This window comes from Emys orbicularis, chromosome 1 (assembly GCF_028017835.1).
Source record: "Emys orbicularis isolate rEmyOrb1 chromosome 1, rEmyOrb1.hap1, whole genome shotgun sequence".
NCBI classification, from domain to species: domain Eukaryota; kingdom Metazoa; phylum Chordata; order Testudines; family Emydidae; genus Emys; species Emys orbicularis.
In genome coordinates, this window is record NC_088683.1 from 138,288,060 (window position 1) to 138,312,355 (window position 24,296).

Below are 24,296 nucleotides of genomic sequence, written 5' to 3' on the forward strand. Positions count from 1 at the left end.
CAGTGAGGTTGCATGGGAGCAGAATTTGGCTCTTTGTAAGGAGCCAGATCCTGATAAGAGATTAGTTTAGTAGTAGGAGCAATGCCTTAACTAATTTCACTGTCTCTGATGTGTCATTTTGCTGTGGAAATAGGGAGTTCCTCACATTTAAGTATTAAATGGGACTGACTATAGACTGTATGACTCTGTTGGGATTTCTTTCTTGAGACCAATTGCATGTTTCTTTTATGAGTTACATTTTCTTTTCACCAAGCAGTTGAAATAGTTCATAAGAATTAATGAGCTGCAAGGAGTGCAAAACAAGCCTCCAGGGCCAAATTTATCCCTGGAAGAACTCCGGTGAAATCAAGGATGAATTTGGCCCTTTCGGCGTGGCTGTGAAAGTAATGGCCAGCCCCTCATCAGACATAAACTGGCATAACTCCGGTGACTCCAATGGATCTGTGCCAATTTACACTGAGAAACTATTTCTAATTTTTTTTCCCCTGCTTTTGACCAAATTCTGTTCCACATCCATACAAATATACAGAAATTAATGGAGTTACACTGGATTTTCAGTGGAATAGCAGTTGGAAGAATTTAGGCTAAAACGTGTTTTCTCTAAAATGTTAATCTTTCTTTAGTTCTCTTCTACTTCCTGTACTCCCCAGGTTGATTCTAAGGGCTTGTCTACACTTGGAAATTTACTGAAATAGCTATTTTGAAATAGTTATTTCAGTAAAAGCCCCTGTCTGGACACTCTTATTCTGAAATAAGAATGTTCGTAAGTGGGGACCTATACCAAAATAGGGTAATAATTATTCTGGAATATGTATTTCACTAAATTTCCATGTGTAGACAAGCGCTAAATGTCAGATTATCCAATTACTTAAATTGTTATTTTATTCCTTTTCGAAATAACATGCCATTGAAAGTATATTTGTGTCTCTTTTCTATTAGTTATTATTTGTTATTATTGTTACAAAGTCTGTGCCTGACAGCTAAGCATTAACCTGAAGTAATTTCAAAGCAATTTGTTCTGCTTTGCTGCAATTTAGGTCTGGCCAATAAAATCAAAGTGGGTTAATCTTGCTAGCTGCAGCATACGCAGTATGTTCTGAAACTTCTAGTCAAAAGCAGTTCTTCAAACAGGCTGCAATATGGTTTTCACTGTGTGAATATTAATGAATTTCAAGCCATCCAGTTTTCCCTTGATGAACTGGGTAGGGCAGAATGAGTTCTGATTCTGACCCACTGAAATTCTAAATGGACTTCTAGAACTTGCTTTTATTTTTAAGCAAGGAGGAGTGGGGAAGGCTGTCCTGGTGTCATTTCAGCAAATCTATTGGGGTTTCATTTGTGCTCAGGGTTCTTTGCCTGCCCTGAACAATCTTAATATGGCCCTCGTGTACACATCCATTATGATTAGTGCTGGATGAAATTTTTTGGCCGAAATATGTGTGTGTGTGTGGGGGGGGGGGGTTATTTTTGTTTGTTTGTATGTGGGGTGGGGGGGGGGTTATTTCTGAAAAATGCAGATTTGGGTCAGCTGAAACGTTTAATGAATCTGTGTTGAATTACTTCAGTTGAAAAAAAAACTAAAAAAAATTCTGAAAAAGTTTAAATGTTTCAATTTGAAATTTTCAAGATTAAACATTTTGACTTCTCGATTTGAACCAACTTTTCATTTTGAAATTTACTTCAATTCGCATACCTCATTTTAGGCCCAGATTTACCTCTTTCCCACACAAATCTAGTGCTTGGACACTTATTACTAGACATTATTTACAACAGAATTGGTGTACAAGGTTAGAGAAAATATTCTAAAAATTAATGGTCTCTTTTGATGCTTCCTACACCAGTATCCTTATATGTCCCACCTTTTACATCCATCACATATAGTGACATACATGTACTTAGATACATAATGGCCTTGTTGTACTGAGAGCTATGATACTGTTATAGTGATTTGGGATTTTGAACGGTTGGGGCTGATTTTCAAAAGAGTTCAAGGCCAGATGTTCAAATTCAATTGGAGCCACATTTTCAAAAGAGCTCAACTCCCTCCCATTTATGCATGTAAATAAGGGTCAGATTCTCAAAAGTGCTCAGCATGCAGACCTCTTTTGAAAATCTAGCTACTTAATCTGACCCCAGTTGTGAGTACTGACCACTTCCTAAAGAGCAACATGCCTAGGCACACAGAGGCTAGTACACATAGTACATATGTCAATGCAGCCAACTCAGTGAAATAAGGGCTGTGGTCTCTCCGGTGTAAATCTTGAGAGAAAAAAGTTAAAGGCAGGAATTAAGCTACCAGATAGAATAAATTGGCCACAGCACCAGCTATGCCAATTGTGCAGAATGGTTTTGTATTTTCCACCAGTCACCGAACCTCCCTTCATTGAGATTTTCATGTAGGTCTCACAGCCATCTCAGGTATTTACTAAAACAATACAAAGGTGATGTTTGCCTCCTGCTTTTCAGCATTTTCTCCTGTGTCTCCTCTGCCATTTGTTAAACATGATTTCCAGGGCCGGCTCCAGTGTTTTTGCTGCCCCAGGCGGCGGGGGGAAAAAAAAAAAAAAAAAGCCGCGATCGGCGGCACTTCGGCAGCAGCTCTACCACCGCCGCTTCATTCTTCGGCGGCAGGTCTGAGGGTCTCGCTGCCGAATTGCCGCTGAAGAGCCGGACGTGCCGCCCCTTTCTGTTGGCCGCCCCAAGCACCTGCTTGCTGCGCTGGTGCCTGGAGCCAGCCCTGATGATTTCCACATCAAGAAGAAACACAGGGCAGTGTGCTGCAGCTGTTTTGCTAGAAGCCTTAATTAGCTAACACAGAGAAGGCATTGCTGATTTGCCCAAATTCAATGTATGGTATGTGATTTGAAATGACAATGGCTGCATTTTATAAATATAACAATGATTTGTCTTTTTTTGACACAGCCAAAGATAGCAAGAGTAGTGGATGGAGAACTAAATAAGTGACTGCTTCCAAAAGGAAAACCTCCTCCATCGGTTTATAATTGAAAATTGGATTTGCAAATGTTTGGGTTTGAATAAAAGCAGATGATGCTCTAAACACTTGCTGCAGATGGTATCAAAACACTATCACAGCTCCAGGATATCCCTGGCAGCAAATAACACTTGTGAGTTTCCATTAGGAAAGGGAGAGGCTAAATAAACTCTGAAACTTGAACACTGTTCAGGACTTAAAGAGACTTGTTAAAGAACTCTCCTTTAGGGGAGAAGGGACAGAGTTCATGGGATTTCCCACCTGATCCACAGATTCGTGCATGGGATTAGGCATGTCTCTCATGATTATTTGCTGAGCACCAACATGCTTGACACTGTAATTAGCAAAGAGATGGCCTGGACACTGCCTTCACTGTATTTGTGTTGTGACATCCAAACACATCAGCCTTCTGTTCTCCAGGGTTGGTTTATATCCCTAATTTTCAGTCTCCACTACTTGCCAAGATTTTTTTTTTTTAAATAACTAGTCAAATTATACTAAAACTCTTCTCTTTCCAACCCACCATTGTAATCATTCCAAAGTGGGATTAATGGAGAGGGAAAGATAGCAAGACCGGGATCTGGAGATTGATGAATGCCTGAAACATGGAATTATATTTGCTAGCATTCAGGGGAGGAATAAATGGCCAAATGTAGATTTTGAATAGACCAAGTGTATTCAGAAAAATTCACAGAAGTAATTATGGTCAAGTATAGCTGCCCTCGTCTGAAGTACAAAGAATAAGGTTCCCCACACTTGTAAATACCATGGAACCCATTTAGTTTCCACAATAAAAGAATTTATTCTGTGTTGATGATGAAACTGTTTAGAAGATATACTCCAGTGCATTGGGCCTGATGAGCTCTATTTACCACTTTACTCCCATGTTCAAGAGGTGCCACATTGTATTCTTATCATCACTATCACCTGGATTCGGAGAGGTAAGGTGGGTGTTTTCCTTCTAGGGTTTCATCACAAGGTTCTGCAAGCTAAATCAGGCACTCAGATACAGGCGGTAGCTCATTTGTTTTCAAATTATCCCCTCAGTTACATGTAGGCAAACCCTTTATTTTCAAGTGGATTTGCCCAGGTCTAAATGTAGTAAACAATTGTCTTGTCAATGCAGACAAACAGAATCCTGAGCCATCTCTCCTAGCTGTTCTGGCTCTGCAGGATTAACTGAGGTAAAAGGCTTTAATTTTTTATTTTTGTCACTAAAGTAAGGAGAAATGACTCTGAATACACTCAAGAAACAGGCCTGCCGAGTGAGAAGGTGCCCTTTTCACATTGCCACTTTTCAGAGTAGAACTGGTGTCAATTCCTCCTCAACCTTAATACCCTCTCTTTAAAGGTTTTTAAACTTTTAAACTATGACATCAGAAGGAGTTTTGACATCCCGTGGTTAGTGTTTAGTGAAGAACCGAGATGAGAATGCTAAATTCTCTGATGCTTAATTCAAATTTCTCCACAAAACATCAACATCTAGTTAACGCTGCCCACATGAGACTCTCCCTAATGTAAATCCACAAAAGCAGGGAAAATAAAGAATGAAATTATTCCTACAGTGTTACCTGCCCAGCTACACATCAGTCCCAACCCCTCCTGCATATCTCTCCACCTCCATCAAAGCTAGCAGAACACAGGCATCCTTAACTAGGACTATTAATTTGCTTGTCATTTACTTACTGTCAATGTTGGCGACTTGGAAATATTGTAATAAAATGATGCCTGTTTATGGGTGAAAACTGAAGCAGTGTGTGTACAAGTGTGTTCACTTAAAATTGTTTTGGTTTGAATTAGTGAGGGTTGGGAGTACTCCATCTGTCAGAGGATCAGGTCATTCCCTTACCAGGCATTTGGCAGTCTCAGGGTACCTCTTGGACTCACCAGTAGCTCTTTTTTTTTTTTTTTTTTAATCTGTATTTAGCTCCGAGGTTGAGGTATTTCCTTGCTGATGTAGACCTTGTCACAGTCATGCATGCTTAGTTCCAAGTGGGCTAAGGGCCATGTTCTCTATTGGAGCCACCACTCTTGAAAACCACTTGGATGCTTCAGCTACTGTTGAATGTGGCAACTTGCCTGCCTAGTGGATTAGGTTTATGTGGGCACCTGTGTTCCATGCACTGCACTGGTTTACAGTGCGCCTCTGAGTGCAATTCAAGGTGATGGTTGTAGTCATTAAAGCTCTACGTGACTTGAGATGTGATTGTCTTTAGAGACCATCTCATTCTTCATGCACCGTAATCACAGCTGGTTTTAAGTCAAGCAGCTCTGCTGAGAGTCGCTAGTAGTGAATTTCTGAGGTCAAGCAAGTGTTCTCAATGGACTTATTTTGTCAAAGCCCACGTTAGCTAACTCAGCCTTATTGTAAGACCTCATCTGTTTGGCCAAAGCTTTGTCTGATCTGAGGCATTTCACTCCCCACACCCTGTGTCTCATGCCTTTGTTAATTGATGCTAATTTGGTATGTAATGGGCTGAGATGCCACAGCAGTAAGCAAACTGGAAATTCTTTAAAGAAAGCATGTTAACAACCTATTTACTGGAGTGTGTAATGTCATCATGTGTCTGGCTCAAAGTGGTAGGCAAAGTGCACTCCCCCATTGCTTCAACGGTCAAATGCATCAGACCCAAATATGCAGAATTATAACAAAGAGGAAGGGCCAATTTTAAAATTCCAGATGAGCAGAATCCATAGGACTTTTGGCAGATTGTCATTGTGGACCTTGGTAATGCAGAGTTGGGGTGCTAGCTTTTGTGTATGTGCACTTCTGCTAGGCTGTATCAAACATGCTTATGTGTCTTAGGGCTTCCTTGACTGGATGAAGTAGTGGAGCTGGTCTTTCAGTTGATGACGCACAAACCTGTGTTTTTTTGGAGCCAAGACTTGTGAATTCTTTTCCCTAATGGCCCAAGGGGGCTGTACTGAATGTATATGGCCACTCATTGTTACAGCTTCTGGATACATATGGAATTCTGTAAAGAAAAAAAAATGGCCTCACTCTAGAATTTTCTACCAGACTAATTTGTTTGATTATGTAATACTATTTATCTCACTTCCACCTTTTACTTTTCTCGGTGAACGAATATACAGTAAAGAGAAGCATCTCCACAAGCAAGAGCATCTCTACCCTGTGGCCCACAAGTGAACTATAGAATTACAAAATAAAAGGAATACTAGCTCTGATGAGACAGTTGCAAAACAAGTTTGAGGAACATTGGACTTTAGCCATTAAGCTCCTTGTAGCATGTTGGAAACAAAGACAAACAACACTGATCTCAAGCTAAAATTATACTGTACTATTTTTTTTATATGTTGTGTCTAACTCCTCCACCTAGCAAAATCTAACCGGCATCTTCCCAGTCACAGGCTACATTCCTACATATGCTTAAGTAGGAATAGCACAGTGATGAACAGACCATACGATACGTAGCAGAGGACTGGCCAGTCACTAGTCTGGAATCATGCTGTATGAGGATGGTCTAGACATAATTTGTGACACTGAACATTTTGATCTGGTTTTCCATTTGTGACATAAGCCAAGTGAATAAAGCAACAGGAACACTGTTCCATGTGGTTCTGTGGTGGGGTGACAACTCACCGGTGCGGCGCCTCCTGCTGGTTGTCCTGGGAATTAGCTCTTCCCGCCTGGAGTGCCCTCTGCAGGCCAGTGTCTCGCCTACCGCTGGTGCCGTGTCCCTCCCAGACCCGGTGCCCTTTGCCTTGGGGTTCTGCCCCAACAGTAACCCCCAATCTGGGTCTCCGCTCCCTGGGGAACCCCAACCGTCTAAATCCACCTTGCCTCAGTGGCTATTGCCAGTCATCGTCTAGCCCCCGCTCCCTGGAGCAGACTTCAGTCTGTAAACCACTCATCGGCAAGGGGGTTAGGACCTGCTGCCTTTGCCTATCTCTGGGCTGCCCCTCTGCAGCCCCAGTACCTATTTGTAGACCTTTAACTAGGCCTACAGCCTGGGATTTTGCTAGGCTGGAGCTCCCCAGCTCCCTCTGCCCTTCCCCAGCACTGCTCCACTCTAGGTACCCTTCTCAGCTCCCAGGCAGCCAGGTCCTTCTCTCTCCAGAAGCTAGAGAGAGAGTCTGTTCCTGAGCTGCTGGCTCACAGCCCTTTTATAGGGCCAGTTGCAGCCTGATTGGGGCGTGGCCCCAGCTGTGGCTACTTTCCCCAATCAGCCTGGCTTTTCCTGCTGCAGCCCTCTCCAGGGCTGCTTTAAGCCCTTCAGGGCAGGAGCGGCGTGACCACCCCGCCACAGGTTCCCATCGAAAAGTAAATTCTTTTGGAGGTATCGGCAGCTGCCTCTGGTCCCAAGGGTCCATTCCAGCATAGAGCTTCCTTTGTAAAAGGTCAGGAGGGGTGACATTACAGTGACTCTGTGCTACCTGGGGATTCCCTCATATAGCAGGTTGGAGGAACGGCCCTAAGTATTTTGTTTCTTAGGCCTAGTGCACATTACAAAATTACATTGGCTTAGCTACATCACGCAGGGTTGTGAAAAATCCACATCCCTGAGCATCATAGTTAAGCTGACCTAACCCTCAGTGTAGACAGCACTAGGTTGATGGAAGAATTCTTCTGTTGCCCTAGCTTCTGCCTCTTGGGGACGTGGGTTACCTATGCTGACAGGAGAACCCTTCCTGTTGGCCTAGGCAGTGTCGACACTGAAGCGCTACAGTGGCACAGCTGCCACACTGTAGCTGTGCCATTGTAGCGTTTTAAGTGCAGACATACACTTAAGTGCAAACATGAATACAAATGTTGCCATTTTAGTCTCATTTCTCAGGCTCCATAGGGTATGACTATAATGGAATTAACTTTGTTGTTACATAGGCCTGGTCTACACTATGACTTTAATTCGGATTTAGCAGCGTTAAATCAAATTAACCCTGCACCCGTCCACACAGCGGAGCCATTTATTTCGAAATAAAGGGCTCTTAAAATCGATTTCTGTACTCCACCCCGACGAGCAGAGTAGCGCCAAAATCGATTTTGTCAATTCGAATTAGGGTTAGTGTGGCCGCAATTCGATGGTATTGGCCTCCGGGAGCTGTCCCAGAGTGCACCATTGTGACCGCTCTGGACAGCAGTCTGAACTCGCATGCACTGGCCAGGTAGACAGGAAAAGCCCCAGGAAAATTTGAATTTCATTTCCTGTTTACCCAGCGTGGAGAGCACAGGTGACCACAGATACCACAGATACCTCAGCTCATCAGCACAGGTAACCATGCAGGCTGATAATCGAAAAAGAGCACCAGCATGGACCGCACGGGAGGTACTGGATCTGATCGCTATATGGGGAGAGGATTCAGTGCTAGCAGAACTTCGTTCGAAAAGACGAAATGCCAAAACTTTTGAAAAAATCTCCAAGGGCATGATGGAGAGAGGCCACAATAGGGACTCAGAGCAGTGCCGCGTGAAAGTCAAGGAGCTCAGACAAGCCTATCAAAAAACAAAGGAGGCAAACGGTCGCTCCGGGTCAGAGCCGCGGACATGCCGCTTCTACGCCGAGCTGCATGCAATTCTAGGGGGGGCCGCCACCACTACCCCACCTGTGACCGTGGATTCCGGGTCGGGGATAGTCTCATCAGCTACACCTGAGGATTCTGCGGATGGGGAACAGGAGGAGGAGGAGGAGGAGGACGAGCTTGCAGAGAGCACCCAGCACTCCATTCTCCCCAACAGCCAGGATCTTTTTCTCAGCCTGACTGAAGTACCCTCCCAAGCCAGTACCCAAGACCATGACCCCATGGAAGGGACCTCAGGTGAGTTTACCTTTTAAAATATAAAACATGGTTTAAAAGCAAGCGTTTTTTAATGATTAATTTGCCCTGAGGACTTGGGATGCATTCGCGGCCAGTACAGCTACTGGAAAAGTCTGTTAACGTGTCTGGGGATGGAGCGGAAATCCTCCAGGGACATCTCCATGAAGCTTTCCTGGAGGTACTCCAAAAGCCTTGCCACAAGGTTTCTGGGCAGTGCAGCCTTATTCCGTCCTCCATGGTAGGACACTTGACCACGCCATGCTTGCAGCAAGTAATCTGGTATCATTGCCTGACAAAGCCTGGCAGCGTATGGTCCCGGTGTTTGCTGGCATTCAAGCAACATCCGTTCTTTATCTTGCTGTGTAATCCTCAGGAGAGTGATATCGCTCATGGTAACCTGGTTGAAATACGGGAACTTAATTAAGGGGACAGAGGTGGCCGTTCCTACTGGGCTGTTTGCCTGTGGCTGAAAAGAAATCCTTCCCTGCAGTTAGCCAAGCACAGGGGGGGGGGGAATTGGCCCTGAGCTTTTCACGTTTGGCTAGCAGGGATCTTCCCTGTTACCAGCCACGTGGTCGGGGGAGGGGTACATTGATCATCCCAGGGAATTCATGGCGGGAGGGGAGGGCGGGGGGGTTAGTTTGGTTTCTGCAGGGATCTTCCCTGATACCTGCCACGCGGTGGGGGGAGGGATAAAGCGATCATCCCAGAGAATTGGATGGTGGGGGGGTTAGTTTGTTTTCTGCTGCTGAAGGTTAACAGGAAAACCGCAGCAGTCAACAGGCTTTGCTTGGTATGTGGGAAAGGAGGGCGCAGAAGCCGAAAGACAATGGCTTACCATGGCTGCCTGCAAGCTGAATTCTGTTGCCCGGACCTGCGTCTGTGATCTCTAACACCAAAGCCACAGGCACTCAATATTAAGATGGAAAATGCGACCTTGTACTGAAATCACATGTGCTATGTAATGTGAATAGTGTTTTTCACCATGAAAGAGTATAAGCATTGTTCTGTAAAATGTATCAGTTTAAAAACTTCTCTCCTTTCTTTCAACCCTCCCTCCAGCAGCTGCAAATTTTTCAAGCCTCCCTCCTCCGTCCCGAAGGCTATCTCAGATAAGGCGGCGTAGAAAGAGGACGCGAGACGACATGTTCACAGAAATAATGGAATCCACCCGCAATGAAAGAGCTCATTTGAATGAGTGGAAGGACACTGTATCTAAATTTAGGAAAGATGCCAGTGAACGTGAGGTCTTGAGGGACGCTCGAGATGAGAGGTGGCAGGCTGCAACGCTGGGGCTGCTGCGTGAGCAAACGGACATGCTCCGGCGTCTGGTGGAGCTTCAGGAACGGCAGCAGGATGACAGAGTGCCGCTGCAGCCGCTGTATAACCTCCCTCCCCCCTCACCATGTTCCATATCCCCCTCACCCAGACTTGTAAGAACGCTGGGGGGGGAGGCTCCGTGCACCCTCCCACTCCACCCCAGTGGACAGCCCAACCAAAACGCTGTCATTATATTGAATTTGTTCAGTGGCCTTTTACTTCCCTCCTATCCTCCTCCCAAACCTCACCCAGATTACCTTCTTGGTTCTCTCCCTATGTTTATAATCACTTAATAAAGAATACATGATTTTTAAACGATAGTGACTTTATTTCCTTTGAAAGAAAGCTGGGGGAAGGGGGAGGGTGGGTTGCTTACAGAGAATGAATGAGTCAATAAAGGGGGCTGGTTTTCATGAAGGGAGAAACAAACAGAAATTTCACACTGTAGCCTGGCCAGTCATGAAACTGGTTTTCAAAGTTTCTCTGATGCACAGCGCTTCCTGGTGTGTTCTTCTAATCGCCCTGGTGTCTGACTGCACGTAATCAGCAGCCAGGCGATTTGCCTCAGCCTCCCACCCTGCCATAAAGGTCTCCCCCTTACTTTCACAGAGATTGTGGAGCACACTGCAAGCAGAAATAACAATGGGGAGATTTCTTTGGCTGAGGTCAGAGTGAGTTAGTAGCGATCGCCAGCGACCTTTTAAACGGCCAAATGCACATTCTACCACCATTCTGCACTTGCTCAGCCTGTAGTTAAACAGCTCCTGACTCCTGTCCAGGCTGCCTGTGTATGGCTTCATGAGCCATGGCATTAAGGGGTAGGCTGGGTCTCCAAGAATAACTATTGGCATTTCAACATCCCCAACGGTCATTTTCTGGTCCGGGAAGTAAGTCCCTTGCTGCAGCCCTTTAAACAGAGTAGTGTTCCTGAAGACGCGAGCATCATGAACCCTTCCCGGCCAGCCCGCGTTGATGTTGGTGAAACGTCCCTTGTGATCCACAAGTGCTTGCAGCACCATTGAAAAGTACCCCTTGCGGTTTATGTACTGGGTACCCTGGTGCTCCGGTGCCAAGATAGGGATGTGGGTTCCATCTATCGCCCCACCACAGTTAGGGAATCCCATTGCAGCAAAGCCATCCACTATGACCTGCACATCTCCCAGAGTCACTAGCTTGTGTAGCAGCACCTCAGTGATTGCTTTGGCTACTTGCATCACAGCAGCCCCCACAGTAGATTTGCCCACTCCAAATTGATTCCCGACTGACCGGTAGCTGTCTGGCGTTGCAAGCTTCCACAGGGCTATTGCCACTCGCTTCTCAACTGTGAGGGCTGCTCTCATCCTGGTATTCTGGCGCTTCAGGGCAGGGGAAAGCAAGTCACAAAGTTCCATGAAAGTGCCCTTACGCATGCGAAAGTTCCGCAGCCACTGGGAATCGTCCCACACCTGCAACGCTATGCGGTCCCACCAGTCTGTGCTTGTTTCCCGGGCCCAGAATCGGCATTCCATGCCTATAACCTGCCCCATTAACAGCATGATCTCCAAAGCACCGGGTCCCGCGGTTCGATAGAATTCCATGTCTATATCCTCATCACTCTCGTCGCCGCGCTGCTGTAGCCTGCTCCTCGCCGCCTGGTTTTCCAGGTTCTTGTTCAGCATAAACTGCACGATAAGGCGCGAGGTATTTACAATGTTCATGACTGCTGTCTTGAGCTGAGCGGGCTCCATGCTTGCCGTGGTATGGCGTCTGCACTGTTCACCCAGGAAAAAGGCGCAAAACGGTTGTCTGCCGTTGCTTCCTGGAGAGGGGGGAGGATATACCCAGAACCACCAGCGACAATGTTTTTGGCCCCATCATGCATTGGGATCTCAACCCAGAATTCCAATGGGCGGAGGAGACTGCGGGAACTATGGGATAGCTATGGGATAGCTACCCACAGTGCAACGCTCCAGAAATCGACGCTAGCCCCGGTACATGGACGCACACCGCCGAATTAATGTGCTTAGTGTGGCCGCATACAATCGAATTTATACAATCTGTTTCCCAAATTTGAATTATATAAATTCGGATTAATCCCGTAGTGTAGACATTACCCATAGACAACAAATCCCACAAAAGTCTGTGGTGTATATGATTTGCAATTAGTTACCCTAAACCAATTCTGCTCTGAAGGAATATGATGAGGATTTCAGAATATACAGTATATAGAATATACAGATATGCTAACTGTTCCTTCTCAGTACAGCCCAGTATATGCACTGGCACTTTTTTGAAAATTAATTAAAGTTCTCTTTTCTTAAGAAATACAATCATAGTTTAAAGTTAATAGGTCAGATTTTGCTCTGAGTTATAGGAGAGTAACTCTGGAGTAACCACTGATTTTCATGGCGTTCCCCTGGATTTACACCACTGTAATTGAGAGTAGAATTAGAATTCACTGTTGTTGAAAGTTTGAAGCAGAAATTGGCTCCCTCTTGAAATGTTTCCTCCATCATATGTTGTTTCGTTATGGTAGAGTTGCTCATGAGTGCTGCCATTAAGTTTTAGTTAAGCATTTGTTTTAAATAACTAGCAGCCCAGATTCATAGATTTTTAAGGCCAGAAGGCTCATTAGATTATTTTATCTGACCTCCTGTGCAATGCATGCCATAGAATAATCCATTTGCTCCTCTATTCAGCCCAATATTTGTGTTTGACTAAAGCATATATTTCAGAAAGGCATCCAGTCCTAATATGAAGACTGCATATAGAGCTGGATCCTTCCCCCTTTCCCTTTGATGGCAAGACTGCCATGGAGTAGGACCAGTCCCTCAAACCATAATGAATGATGGGGATTTTTGCAAAGAGATTTGTGTTTTTAAAAATGTATAAATATAAAACTGATCAAATTTTGGGCCACACTTATCTTGTCATCCTCTCTTTTTAAGGACAGTGGAAAAGGCAGAGACAGAGACTGCATCCAACACACATTTGTGACAAATATAACATGAGTTGGGAAATATGTAAAGACCCGATTATTGGGCTCTCATTGTTGATTTTTATATCTATAACGACACCACTTCTTTTTACATATGTATATGGTATGAGTTAATTAGCATGAAACAGCCATCTTTCTCCTCTGACAAAATGTAAATCATATAATCCAACTATTTCCCTAGGACCATATTACCTGGTAGTATTAATAGATTTGAGCACATCGATATGCTCATGGCAGCCTGTTCTAAAAGTGATGCATGTCTAATTCAAAACATCTGTTCTGTTATCTTACAGGATACCATGTCATATCCACATTCAAAAGGAACCCCCTTGAGCAGGCCTTCAGAATACCCAGGGCTCAGACGACCTCAAACCACCTGATAAACCAGTACTGGATAACTGTCAGTCATAAGGCTCCAGCCATGCTCTATGACTTCTACTTGAGGTTAACAGGAAGAAAGCCCAGGTGAGAAGTTGCGCTACTCCATATATTATCATACCTAAAAATATCATAGAGGAGAAGGGCTCTAACATGTCCTGAGAAAATCAGCCCTACAGTATCTGCACTCGCTTTAAAGTTCTTGGTTGTCTTCCTTTCTCCAGTACTACTCTTGGGCCATTTACTCAAGAAGAAAGAACTGAACCCCATTTGCTCACCCCAGCATACGGTTCCCAGTTCTCTCAGCTTTCATGGGAGAGTCTTAGATTTTCAATGAGACTCAGCTCCATAGAGTTGGTCTCAGAATTTATGGTTTCCCAAGCTGCCAGAAGGTCAGGAGTGGCCTCTCCCTCTGGTCCCACTACCAGAGCCCCGCAAAGAGGAATCAGGTCAAGCATAATCATCTAGTGAGTGTAGACAAAAGGGTGGTGCCTCAGTCCTTTTCTTTTATTGTCTGTGCTTAAACCTGCCCCTGTTGCCATGCATACTGCAAGCTTTAGATCACTGCACTATCCTGATGTTAGTTCAGTCTATTGTGAAATTGTGTCAATGGATGAAGACTCAGGCTTGGCAATGTTCAAAGTGTTACCACACAGTTATTTTGACCTGTAGGTCAGTGACATGTCCAGCAGGTGACAACCCGCATACAACAGTCTGACAGTTGGAAAGGTGTGATGAGTGTTTGAGTGTTCGTAAGCACTGGACTGCATTTAAAAAGAACGTTTACACTTACAGATGATTTCTGAGCATTGGCAACGGTGTAGCTAAGCAAAATGAAGGCATCGGTGACCCTTTTGTGGGGGACTCCTGTGTAAATAATATAACTCAGCTTCTTTCCTGCTTTATTACTTGTTTAACAATCACAAAAGAAAGCTTGAACAGTGGACCAGGCCAGCTGCTTTGGCCCACTCAGGCAGCGTATAGCTGGTTTAACCAGCCATCTGTAGGGAAATCCCTGGATGGCGTGGAGCTGCTCTAGCAGCTGTGATGTTACCCTACCCCATGACATGTCTGAAGGAAATGGGGCATACACTTAGAGCTCCAGTTATTCCCAACTTCAGGAATGGCCCCTAGGAATCATAGAAAACTGGGCATAAATTAGAGCAGTGCAAGAAGCCTCTAGGCCAGTGGTGGGCAACCTGCGGCCCATCAGAGTAATCTGCTGGCGGGCCGCCAGACAGTTTGTTTACATTTGCACGGCTGCCCACGGCTCCCAGTGGCCGCGGTTCACCGTTCCCAGTCAATGGGAGCTGCGGGAAGCGGCGTGGGCCGCAGGGACGTGCTGGCCGCCGCTTCCCACAGATCCCATTGGCCGGGAACGACAAACCACGGCCATTGAGAGCCGTGGGTGGCCGTGCAAATGTAAACAAACTGTCTGGCGACCCGCCAGCGGATTACCCTGATGGGCCGCAGGTTGCCCACAACTGCTCTAGGCACTGTAATGCAAATAAATAACAGTAATAAGTGCTAAATATATTTATTGCTGGTGTTACAAATGATGGCCCTTTTCAGCAAGATTGTTGCCACTAAGTCCATAAATTATAAAGCCAGAGGGACCACTGTCATTATCTAGTTTGACGTCCTACATAATACAGGCCATAAGGCATCCCTGCAGTAATTCTTGTAGTAGATGCAGAAATGTCAGCTATAATCCTAAACTTTAATTTCAAATGCAGTTTGGAATTTATTCAGGCTGAGAAGTACCTCCCACCCCCTGAACTCTCAGATCTCTGAGCTGGGCAAACAGGACACAGCCTTGCATCATTGAGTATTCCACTGACCCTCCCCCAGCTGCCAAACTGTCTCCTTACCCCTCTTCTCCACCTCAGACAAGTGCATATGTAACCCACATGCCTCCTGGGTGTGGTGTTCTGTCCCATCTAGTGGCACTGAGACCACTTAGAGAGAGATTAATGAGTCTGCTCTATAATCTTAGCTAAGGGCCATATGGCTTTTAGCTCATACAGAAGAGGCTCATGCACTAAACTCCAGAGGTTCCCGGTTCGATCCTGCCAACGACAGGGGTCTGTCGGTGTTACACATGAAATGTGCAAAATGAAGGCATCGGTGACCCTTTTGTGGGGGACTCCTGTGTAAATAATATAACTCAGCTTCTTTCCTGCTTTATTACTTGTTTAACAATCACAAAAGAAAGCTTGAACAGTGGACCAGGCCAGCTGCTTTGGCCCACTCAGGCAGCGTATAGCTGGTTTAACCAGCCATCTGTAGGGAAATCCCTGGATGGCGTGGAGCTGCTCTAGCAGCTGTGATGTTACCCTACCCCATGACATGTCTGAAGGAAATGGGGCATACACTTAGAGCTCCAGTTATTCCCAACTTCAGGAATGGCCCCTAGGAATCATAGAAAACTGGGCATAAATTAGAGCAGTGCAAGAAGCCTCTAGGCCAGTGGTGGGCAACCTGCGGCCCATCAGAGTAATCTGCTGGCGGGCCGCCAGACAGTTTGTTTACATTTGCACGGCTGCCCACGGCTCCCAGTGGCCGCGGTTCACCGTTCCCAGTCAATGGGAGCTGCGGGAAGCGGCGTGGGCCGCAGGGACGTGCTGGCCGCCGCTTCCCACAGATCCCATTGGCCGGGAACGACAAACCACGGCCATTGAGAGCCGTGGGTGGCCGTGCAAATGTAAACAAACTGTCTGGCGACCCGCCAGCGGATTACCCTGATGGGCCGCAGGTTGCCCACAACTGCTCTAGGCACTGTAATGCAAATAAATAACAGTAATAAGTGCTAAATATATTTATTGCTGGTGTTACAAATGATGGCCCTTTTCAGCAAGATTGTTGCCACTAAGTCCATAAATTATAAAGCCAGAGGGACCACTGTCATTATCTAGTTTGACGTCCTACATAATACAGGCCATAAGGCATCCCTGCAGTAATTCTTGTAGTAGATGCAGAAATGTCAGCTATAATCCTAAACTTTAATTTCAAATGCAGTTTGGAATTTATTCAGGCTGAGAAGTACCTCCCACCCCCTGAACTCTCAGATCTCTGAGCTGGGCAAACAGGACACAGCCTTGCATCATTGAGTATTCCACTGACCCTCCCCCAGCTGCCAAACTGTCTCCTTACCCCTCTTCTCCACCTCAGACAAGTGCATATGTAACCCACATGCCTCCTGGGTGTGGTGTTCTGTCCCATCTAGTGGCACTGAGACCACTTAGAGAGAGATTAATGAGTCTGCTCTATAATCTTAGCTAAGGGCCATATGGCTTTTAGCTCATACAGAAGAGGCTCATGCACTAAACTCCAGAGGTTCCCGGTTCGATCCTGCCAACGACAGGGGTCTGTCGGTGTTACACATAGCCTTGACTTCCTTCTCACCACCCATTGCAACATCTAAATCCAAACCTTCCTCCATCCCATCAGTTTGAATTCTCTTATTGTCCCTCAGATGCCTCTTCCAACTTCCACACCTTCAAGTAGTTATTTTCCTTCACACAGCATCATGGTGCCTTCTCCTCTATCCCTGATGCTACATCTTCTGCTGGTCTCCTGCTCCCCAGCAAGTGCCCAGATGATTCAGATTCCCCTTTACCCACTATGGCACCCACCCATAATCTTCCCCCACAAACACTCAGTCCTAACTTCTTAGCCATCAAAATGCATTCACTTTCCAGGTGCCAGCCAGAGTTAACCTGGGTTGAATTGTTTCTCCCTGTCAACTGTTTGGTGGCTTGTGTGGAAGGATTTAGTGGTCAATGTTCAACTCCCTGTGGACAGGAGTCCCCAAAACCCAGCCTCACCGTTGTTATCATCTTCAACAGAGAGGCCAAAGAACAAAGAATGTAGGCCATATTTACAAGATGGGGGACTCTATCCTGGGAAACAGTGACTCTGAACAAGATTTGGGGGTTGTGATGAATAATGAGCTGAACATGAGCTCCCAGTGTGATGCGGTGGCCAAAAGAGGCAATGCAGTCCTTGGATGCATAAGCAGAGGGATCTCAAGGAGCAATAGAAAGGTTATTTTACCTCTGTATTTGGCACTGGTGTGATCACTGATGGAATACTGCATCCAGTTCTGGTGTCCACAATTCAAGAAGGATGTTGATAAATTGGAGAGGTTTCAGAGAAGAGCTATGAAAATGATTAAAGGATTAGAAAACATGTCTTCTAGTGATAGACTCAAGGAGGTCAATCTATTTGGCTTAACCAGGAGAAGGTTAAGGGGCGATTACAGTCTATAAATATCTACACAGGGAACCAATATTGAAGAATGGGCTCTTCAGTTTAGCCGAGGAAGGTATAACACAATCCAATGGCTGGAAGTTGAAATTAGATAAAAAAAAATCTATGCCTTATTTCCAGTCTGAATTTAACAGTGAGAGTAATTAACCACTGGAACAATTTACCAAGGATTGTGATAGATTCTCCATTGTTGACCATTTTAAAATCAAGGTTGGATGTTTTTTTTTAAAAGATATGGTCTAGGAATTATTTTGGGGAAGTTCTATTGCCCGTTTTTTATGCAGGAGGTCAGACTAGATGGTCACAATGGCCCCTTCTGGCCTAGGAATCTATGAATCTTTCCTCTGGAAAAGGAACTCTGAGAGATAGCTACCAGACTCACAGCAGCTATGGTTGTATGACTTTTACAAAAGTCAAGAATCCTTCACTCAGAGTGCTCTGACACCAGGCTCTTCCCATTTAAGAAAGGGGACATCATTTAGAGCACCTGAACTGTTCAAAACTCCTGCAATAGTACACAAGGAGAAAGGGGGTCTGAAAGATACCTATGTTATAGGTATTATGTGTGTCCTAGGTTATAGGACTTAGTCAGTTTGTTACTGTTATTTGGTTCAAACTAGTAAGTTAGGCCATGGTCCTGCAACTGGCTCTGTGTAGGTACAGCCTCATGCTCATGCTGAGTCTCACTGAAGCCAATAGTGATCTTCTCAGGCACCAGGGTCTGTCCCTGAGGAGCCAGCTACAGGATCAGGGCCTCAGTTGGAATTGTTATATACTTGCTAAGCAAGTTATCAGCCTGCTGAACAGAAGAGGAGGCTGCTGGATGGCTCAGTCCCAAAACTCAGCTTCACAAAAACTAGCAAAAGCAACTAAGGCATTAAGCTCCATGGAGAAACCTATTATGTAAAGTAGGAGAGCCCTGCATGAAACTCCAATTTTCAGATAAGAGCAAGTTCTCCTTATTTCATTATATGTGCTGCTGTGGCTCTGCACGGCTCCGACACCTCTGCACTGTTCCAGGATGATGAAGATCTTCAATCGGCTGCACAAGTCTATGATGCTTCTGGAATATTTCACCTGTCAGTCCTGGGAGTGGTCTTCAGAAAATATGAACATGTTAATGACCCAGCTCAGTCCAGAGGACAGGAGAGTAAGTATACCTATTGCTAAATTGCTCATATTCTCAACCACAGTTGTGTTTACCTCCAGTCTTCCAGCCTATCATATTTGGGTGAGCCTTCGAATAGCATCTTCCAGGGATGGTCAGCATTAAAAACACTTCCTTGAAAGAAAGAGAAATAATTTATTTTCCCCCAGTTTTGTTAATTAGACTTGTACGAGCCTTCAGTTTCGTTTAGGAGGATGTTCTGCTTCTGCAATGCAGCAAAAAAAGGGATGGACCAATCACTGAAGATGGCAACTCAGTGTTTACTCACCCACCACTGTTCACTTCATGAAAGGGCTTCTCAATAGCTTCCTGCCGGTACTAAAACCCACAACCCTGTGGCACCTTAATCTTGTCCTCTCCACCCTTCAACCCAATGGCAACGTGCTCCCTCTCACATCTCTCCATGAAGGTAATCTTCCTCGTGGCCATCACTTCGGCTCTGCAGGTCAGCGAACTAGCTGCCATGATGGATTACCCCCTTATCCCCACACTTACAGTGTCATAAAGACAAGGTTTCCTTGCGACTGCATCCCACGTTCCTCCCAAAGGTGGTCTCAGAGTTCCACCAAAACCAATCTATCCACCTCCCAGTCTTCCATCCTAAGCCACACATCTTCCCTGCAGACAGTCTTCCTTCCATTCCCTCAACGTCCGTGATGCGCTAGCATTCTACCTCCACAGAACTTACGCCTTTCGCATGTCAACAGGACTGTTAATTTCCATTGCTGACTGATTCAAGGGCCAAGCCCTCTCCTCCCAACAAATCTCAAAATGGGTATCCAGCTGTATCTAAGAATGCTACACACTTTCCAACATCCCGCCGCCTGACGGAATTACAGTGCACTCGATGCAGGTGCAAGCAGCCACATCCAGCTCCCTAGCAGATGTCTCCTGGCAGGACATCTGTTGGGCCACGACGTGGTGTTCAGTACATACCTTCACCACCCATTACAGTATCACCCAAGAGACGTCTGAAGACACTGCAGTGGTCCATGCCATATTGCAGGCTGTGCTACCTCTTGCATCTTGGCACCCATCTCCATGCTGATCACTGCTCGATACTCACCCACATTTGGAATACAAATAGGGACCACATATCTTGAATAACCTCCAGTTACAGGACAGTAACCTCTTCTTTCCATTGCTGTCATTGGGAGTTGGACAGGGCTGTAAGTACAATATTTTAGAAAATAGTACAGTATCTTAGCCAGAGAAAACACACAGTGTGAACAAGTTCTTGTTAGATTTGAGCAGCCGTAGAGCAATCACTGAAGGATGTCAAAATCGAATGTACTCTTTGCTGGTTTTAAGTACTTCTGCACATGAGTGGGGCAGTGATGGAAAGATAAGCAACAGGGCTGAAGGAATACAATGAGCAGATCTAGGATGAGTTTCAACGTACCTGTGGGGCTGTATCATATACTTGTGGAGAGATGGGGACTCAGTGATCAAATAAAATTGGTCTAGTCCCTTGTGAAATACTCATGCAGATCCCCAGTGTAGAGATGTGGTACAAAGCTTCACAAGTCATGGAACCCCTACACTGTGGATCCAAAGAGGCAGCAAATTCCAGGTATAGCTAAGTAACCTTCCTGTTTTCTATGGCCATACCCAGAATTCTCTTCTAGCTCACAGCCATGCTGATGCCAGTGCTCTTGCACCAAGCTGAAAGGGTTAGGTGGGCTTGAGAGTGAAGAGTTCTTTTCTGCATATCTTCCTTGAAAATACTTCTGTGGCATCACATCAGCCATCTTGTTATTGATTCATAAAACCCTGCTTCACAGTTAACAGTTCTCTCTGCAAAGAAAGCACTTCCTCTTCATTCATTTTTGATTAAGCTGTTTCTTCGCTCTGTTAGACCTATAATCCCCTGAGAGCATTGCTGACACCTTTTCCATTTAAAATCTTGATCTATGAAACTAAATGTCTTTAGCAAGGCAATCAGACAAATTGATGTCAAACAACTGAATAAGCAATTTCTTGGATTTCTGGAGCCACAGATGCCAAGAGAGAACATAGCTCTGCCCAGCTGAATTACTGACACAGGGGGACCTGTTGATTCAGTGTCTGGTCCATTTATTTTCACTAAAAATATAATCCCAGTATGACACCAATGAACAGGGACTTGTTTTGATGTATTCTCGATATGCAGTCTCTGTTCTAGCAAGGTGGTATTTTTTGTCTGTGTGTGACTCTACATATACGGATAACTGCATGCAAGACCGTTGGCAGGAAATATCTAGTTTTTTAAAGTCGGAGGGTTGTGAGTTGAAAGCAGAGTCAGGTGACTAATGAAGAGTAGTATGATAGAGTTGGAGTAACATTTTTTTCATTGTATCAGAGGGGTAGCCGTGTTAGTCTGGATCTGTAAGAAGCGACAAAGAGTCCTGTGGCGCCTTATAGACTAACAGAAGTACTGGAGCATAAGCTTTGGTGGGTGAATACCCACTTCGTCAGACGCATGTTTGATGAAGTGGGCATTCACCCACGAAGGCTTATGCTCCAATACTTCTGTTAGTCTATAAGGTGCCACAGGACTCTGTCATTTTTTCATTGCACATTTCTTCATTGTATCTTGTGGTTTGGAAACTTTTAGGCTTTGTTCCGAGTGGAGCTCAGTTCAAGATCACAGCATGAAGTTGTACAGCTTTACTCTTACTGCAAATCCAACTGTTGCATTTAATTCACTTTCCTTTTCTTTAATTCCAGTTATTCAACTTCGATGTGCGTCAGCTGCATTGGTCGGAATACATTGAAAATTACTGCATAGGAGCGAAGAAATATTTGCTGAATGAGGACATGTCTGGGATTCCTGCTGCAAAGCAGCACTTACGAAAGTAAGCCATACGTGGTCAAGTGTGGCAACAGCCCCCAGCTGCCTTGGGTAGCTGTATAGAAGGGTTTTTAAGGCAAGGGTTTCCATTTTAAATGGAATGATACAATTCCTGGGACGAGGACAGATGAATCGTACCTGTGTCAAGTTGAGAATGATCTCATGTGAGATAAAAATGGCATAGCTCACTATTTACATCAGCTGAGGATCTGGCCTAATATTTCCTTGCCCATCTTGTGAAGAAAAGGGGGTTTGGGCTGGCCCCATAGTCCAGCAGCAGCACATTATACTATCATGGAAGTAGTAAATCCTCCTCACCAGTGAGTTATTAGTCAACCTCCCCCCACTCCCACCCCGCCCGCAAAGTGGCAGAGAGGGGTTACAGATCTGTTGCTGCAGAAGATCCAAAGGTTCATTCAGGACAGGAAAAAATAAAGGGGCGAGGAGCAGCTTTGGATTTAGGGAAACTCCTAAAGGTCGATGACAATTTCCAGGGGTTGTGTAAAACTTTAAAACAGAATCTAGAAATACACTTGTACTGGAGATTGGGGAGATTTTACCCTCACTCCCTGTCTCCCATTCCCAAATAAAATAGAGGCTTCAAAGTTGGATTTGGTATTTTGGAACTAGAACCTATAAAGTTCTAAACAGGGCTGGCTCCAGGCACCAGCCTAGCAAGCAGGTGCCTGGGGCGGCCAATGAAGAGGGGGGGGCGGCACGTCCGGCCGTTCGGCACATCCAGCCATTCGGCGGCGGGGCCATCACTCCCTCTCGGAGCGAAGGACCTGCCGCCGAATTGCCGCCCTAGAATGAAGCGGCGGTAGAGCTGCCGCCGCTTGCGATCGCAGCTTTTTTTTGTTTCCCCCCTCTCTCTGCTTGGGGTGGCAAAAACGCTAGAGCCAGCCCTGGTTCTAAAACTTTCTAAATTAATGATCTTGGGTTCCTTTTTTCAAATTAAAAAAAGTGTAAGCCCTGCTCATCTCCTCCAGACCAAATACTCGGAAGTGCCAAAGAACATGCAAAGGGGGACAGAGGCACTTCTGCTGGAGGACCAGTGTTATGCCTTTCAAGGAACAGCACTTTTCACTCTGGAAAACACTTGCTGCTGTGAAACTACAAGTGTAAGACAGGCTGTTGCCATTGCTGGGATGTCACAAATGAATCATAAGTTTGAGTAATTTTTAAAGATTTATATTCCTAGTTTCTAGGTGCTTCTATAATAAATCAGGAACATATAAGCTACATAGTAACCCAAATGGATAGCATAAACTCCATCACTACCAGTACCAGCCAAAATATCAAAATAAAGCGCACACACACAAAAGACTAAGCAATCTTGACCAGGCTAGGTCACAGCTAGTTTGCTTTTGTCCTGATACTCATCTTGGCCAGACACTGGGAAAGTAAGAAATTGTAGAATTGTAGAATCTGTGTTTGACAAAAGGTAGACACAGAGATTAATATAATCAGCATAATAATGACATTTTAGCCTAAATCATCTCACAATTTCCCCAAATGGCTTGACATGCACAATGAACAGGGGTGGTGGAAAAAAAACAGAACCCTGTGAGACCCTGAAAGTGGACCATTGGGGAGGATGAATCATTGCCCGACATTACCTGTCTGAAATGTTGCAGCAAGGGAGGAACAAACCCACTGAAGGGGCATTTTGTCAATCCCTGTAAACATTCCATAAGCCAGTCACCAAAACCTCATTGTCAACGTCATTAAAAGTTGCTGACACACCAGCGTAAAACATGGACAATAGGACATCTCTTAGTCCACCCCTAGGCAATTGACTGTCAATGTTAATTCAGTCTCAGTTCTGGTCTGAAATCAGAATGCATGGAATCAAAGACATCTGGGGCATGCTGGTATAGCTGAATCTATCACATCACTGCATTCATTGCATTATAATTTCAATGCATGGTCATGTAGGAGGCAGAGGCTTTGGGACACAAAGGAGACACCTGTTTAGGCACCAATATCCTTGCTAATAAACAGAAAAGGCAGGAGGGCCACATCATTCCACTTTATAAATAAGATCACTTTAAAAGTGTTCTGCAATGCAGAAATTCCTCTTTAAGTTTGATCCAAAGATGTTAAGGCTGCATCTCAGTATTGTTTTAAGTAATTTTTCTTAATGTCCTTCTCTTTTATTTGTCAGGCTAAGGAACATCCAGTATGCATTCAACACCACCCTCCTTGTGATCATCTGGCGCATTTTCATTGCAAGGTCGCAGATGGCTCGCAACATCTGGTACTTTGTTGTGAGCCTTTGCTATAAGTTCCTTTCCTATTTCAGAGCATCAAGTACCCTCAGGCACTGAAATAGCCAGTCAGCAGCCAAAAGGACCTTCCTCTCCTCTAAACAGCGTCTATGGGCATCTGGGCTTGAAAGTAGCAGGGAATCCACCACAACCAACAGCTGCCTGCAGTCAATGTGCCCTGTTACTATGATCACAATTATCTTTTTACTAATGCTTTAATATGTGACGATCTTTCTTCCATAGGACTATGCTAATTTTAAAGCCATAATTGAAGCTTTAGGCATGGGTTATTCTGGGTCTTTTGTCTAGAT

At 45.0% G+C, this 24,296-nt stretch overlaps 1 protein-coding gene across 1 annotated transcript in view; it reads left to right on the forward strand.

Moving 5' to 3' along the window:
• The window catches only part of FAR2 (fatty acyl-CoA reductase 2), a 141,384-nt gene extending 117,339 nt beyond the window's left edge, over positions 1 to 24,045 (forward strand). Inside the window, exons 8-11 of the mRNA XM_065423603.1 lie at positions 13,358 to 13,529; positions 18,735 to 18,864; positions 21,592 to 21,719; positions 23,883 to 24,045. Coding sequence (XP_065279675.1) covers positions 13,358 to 13,529; positions 18,735 to 18,864; positions 21,592 to 21,719; positions 23,883 to 24,045 — 593 coding nt within the window. The remainder of the gene's footprint in view (positions 1 to 13,357; positions 13,530 to 18,734; positions 18,865 to 21,591; positions 21,720 to 23,882) is intronic.
• Positions 24,046 to 24,296: the final 251 nt, after the last annotated feature.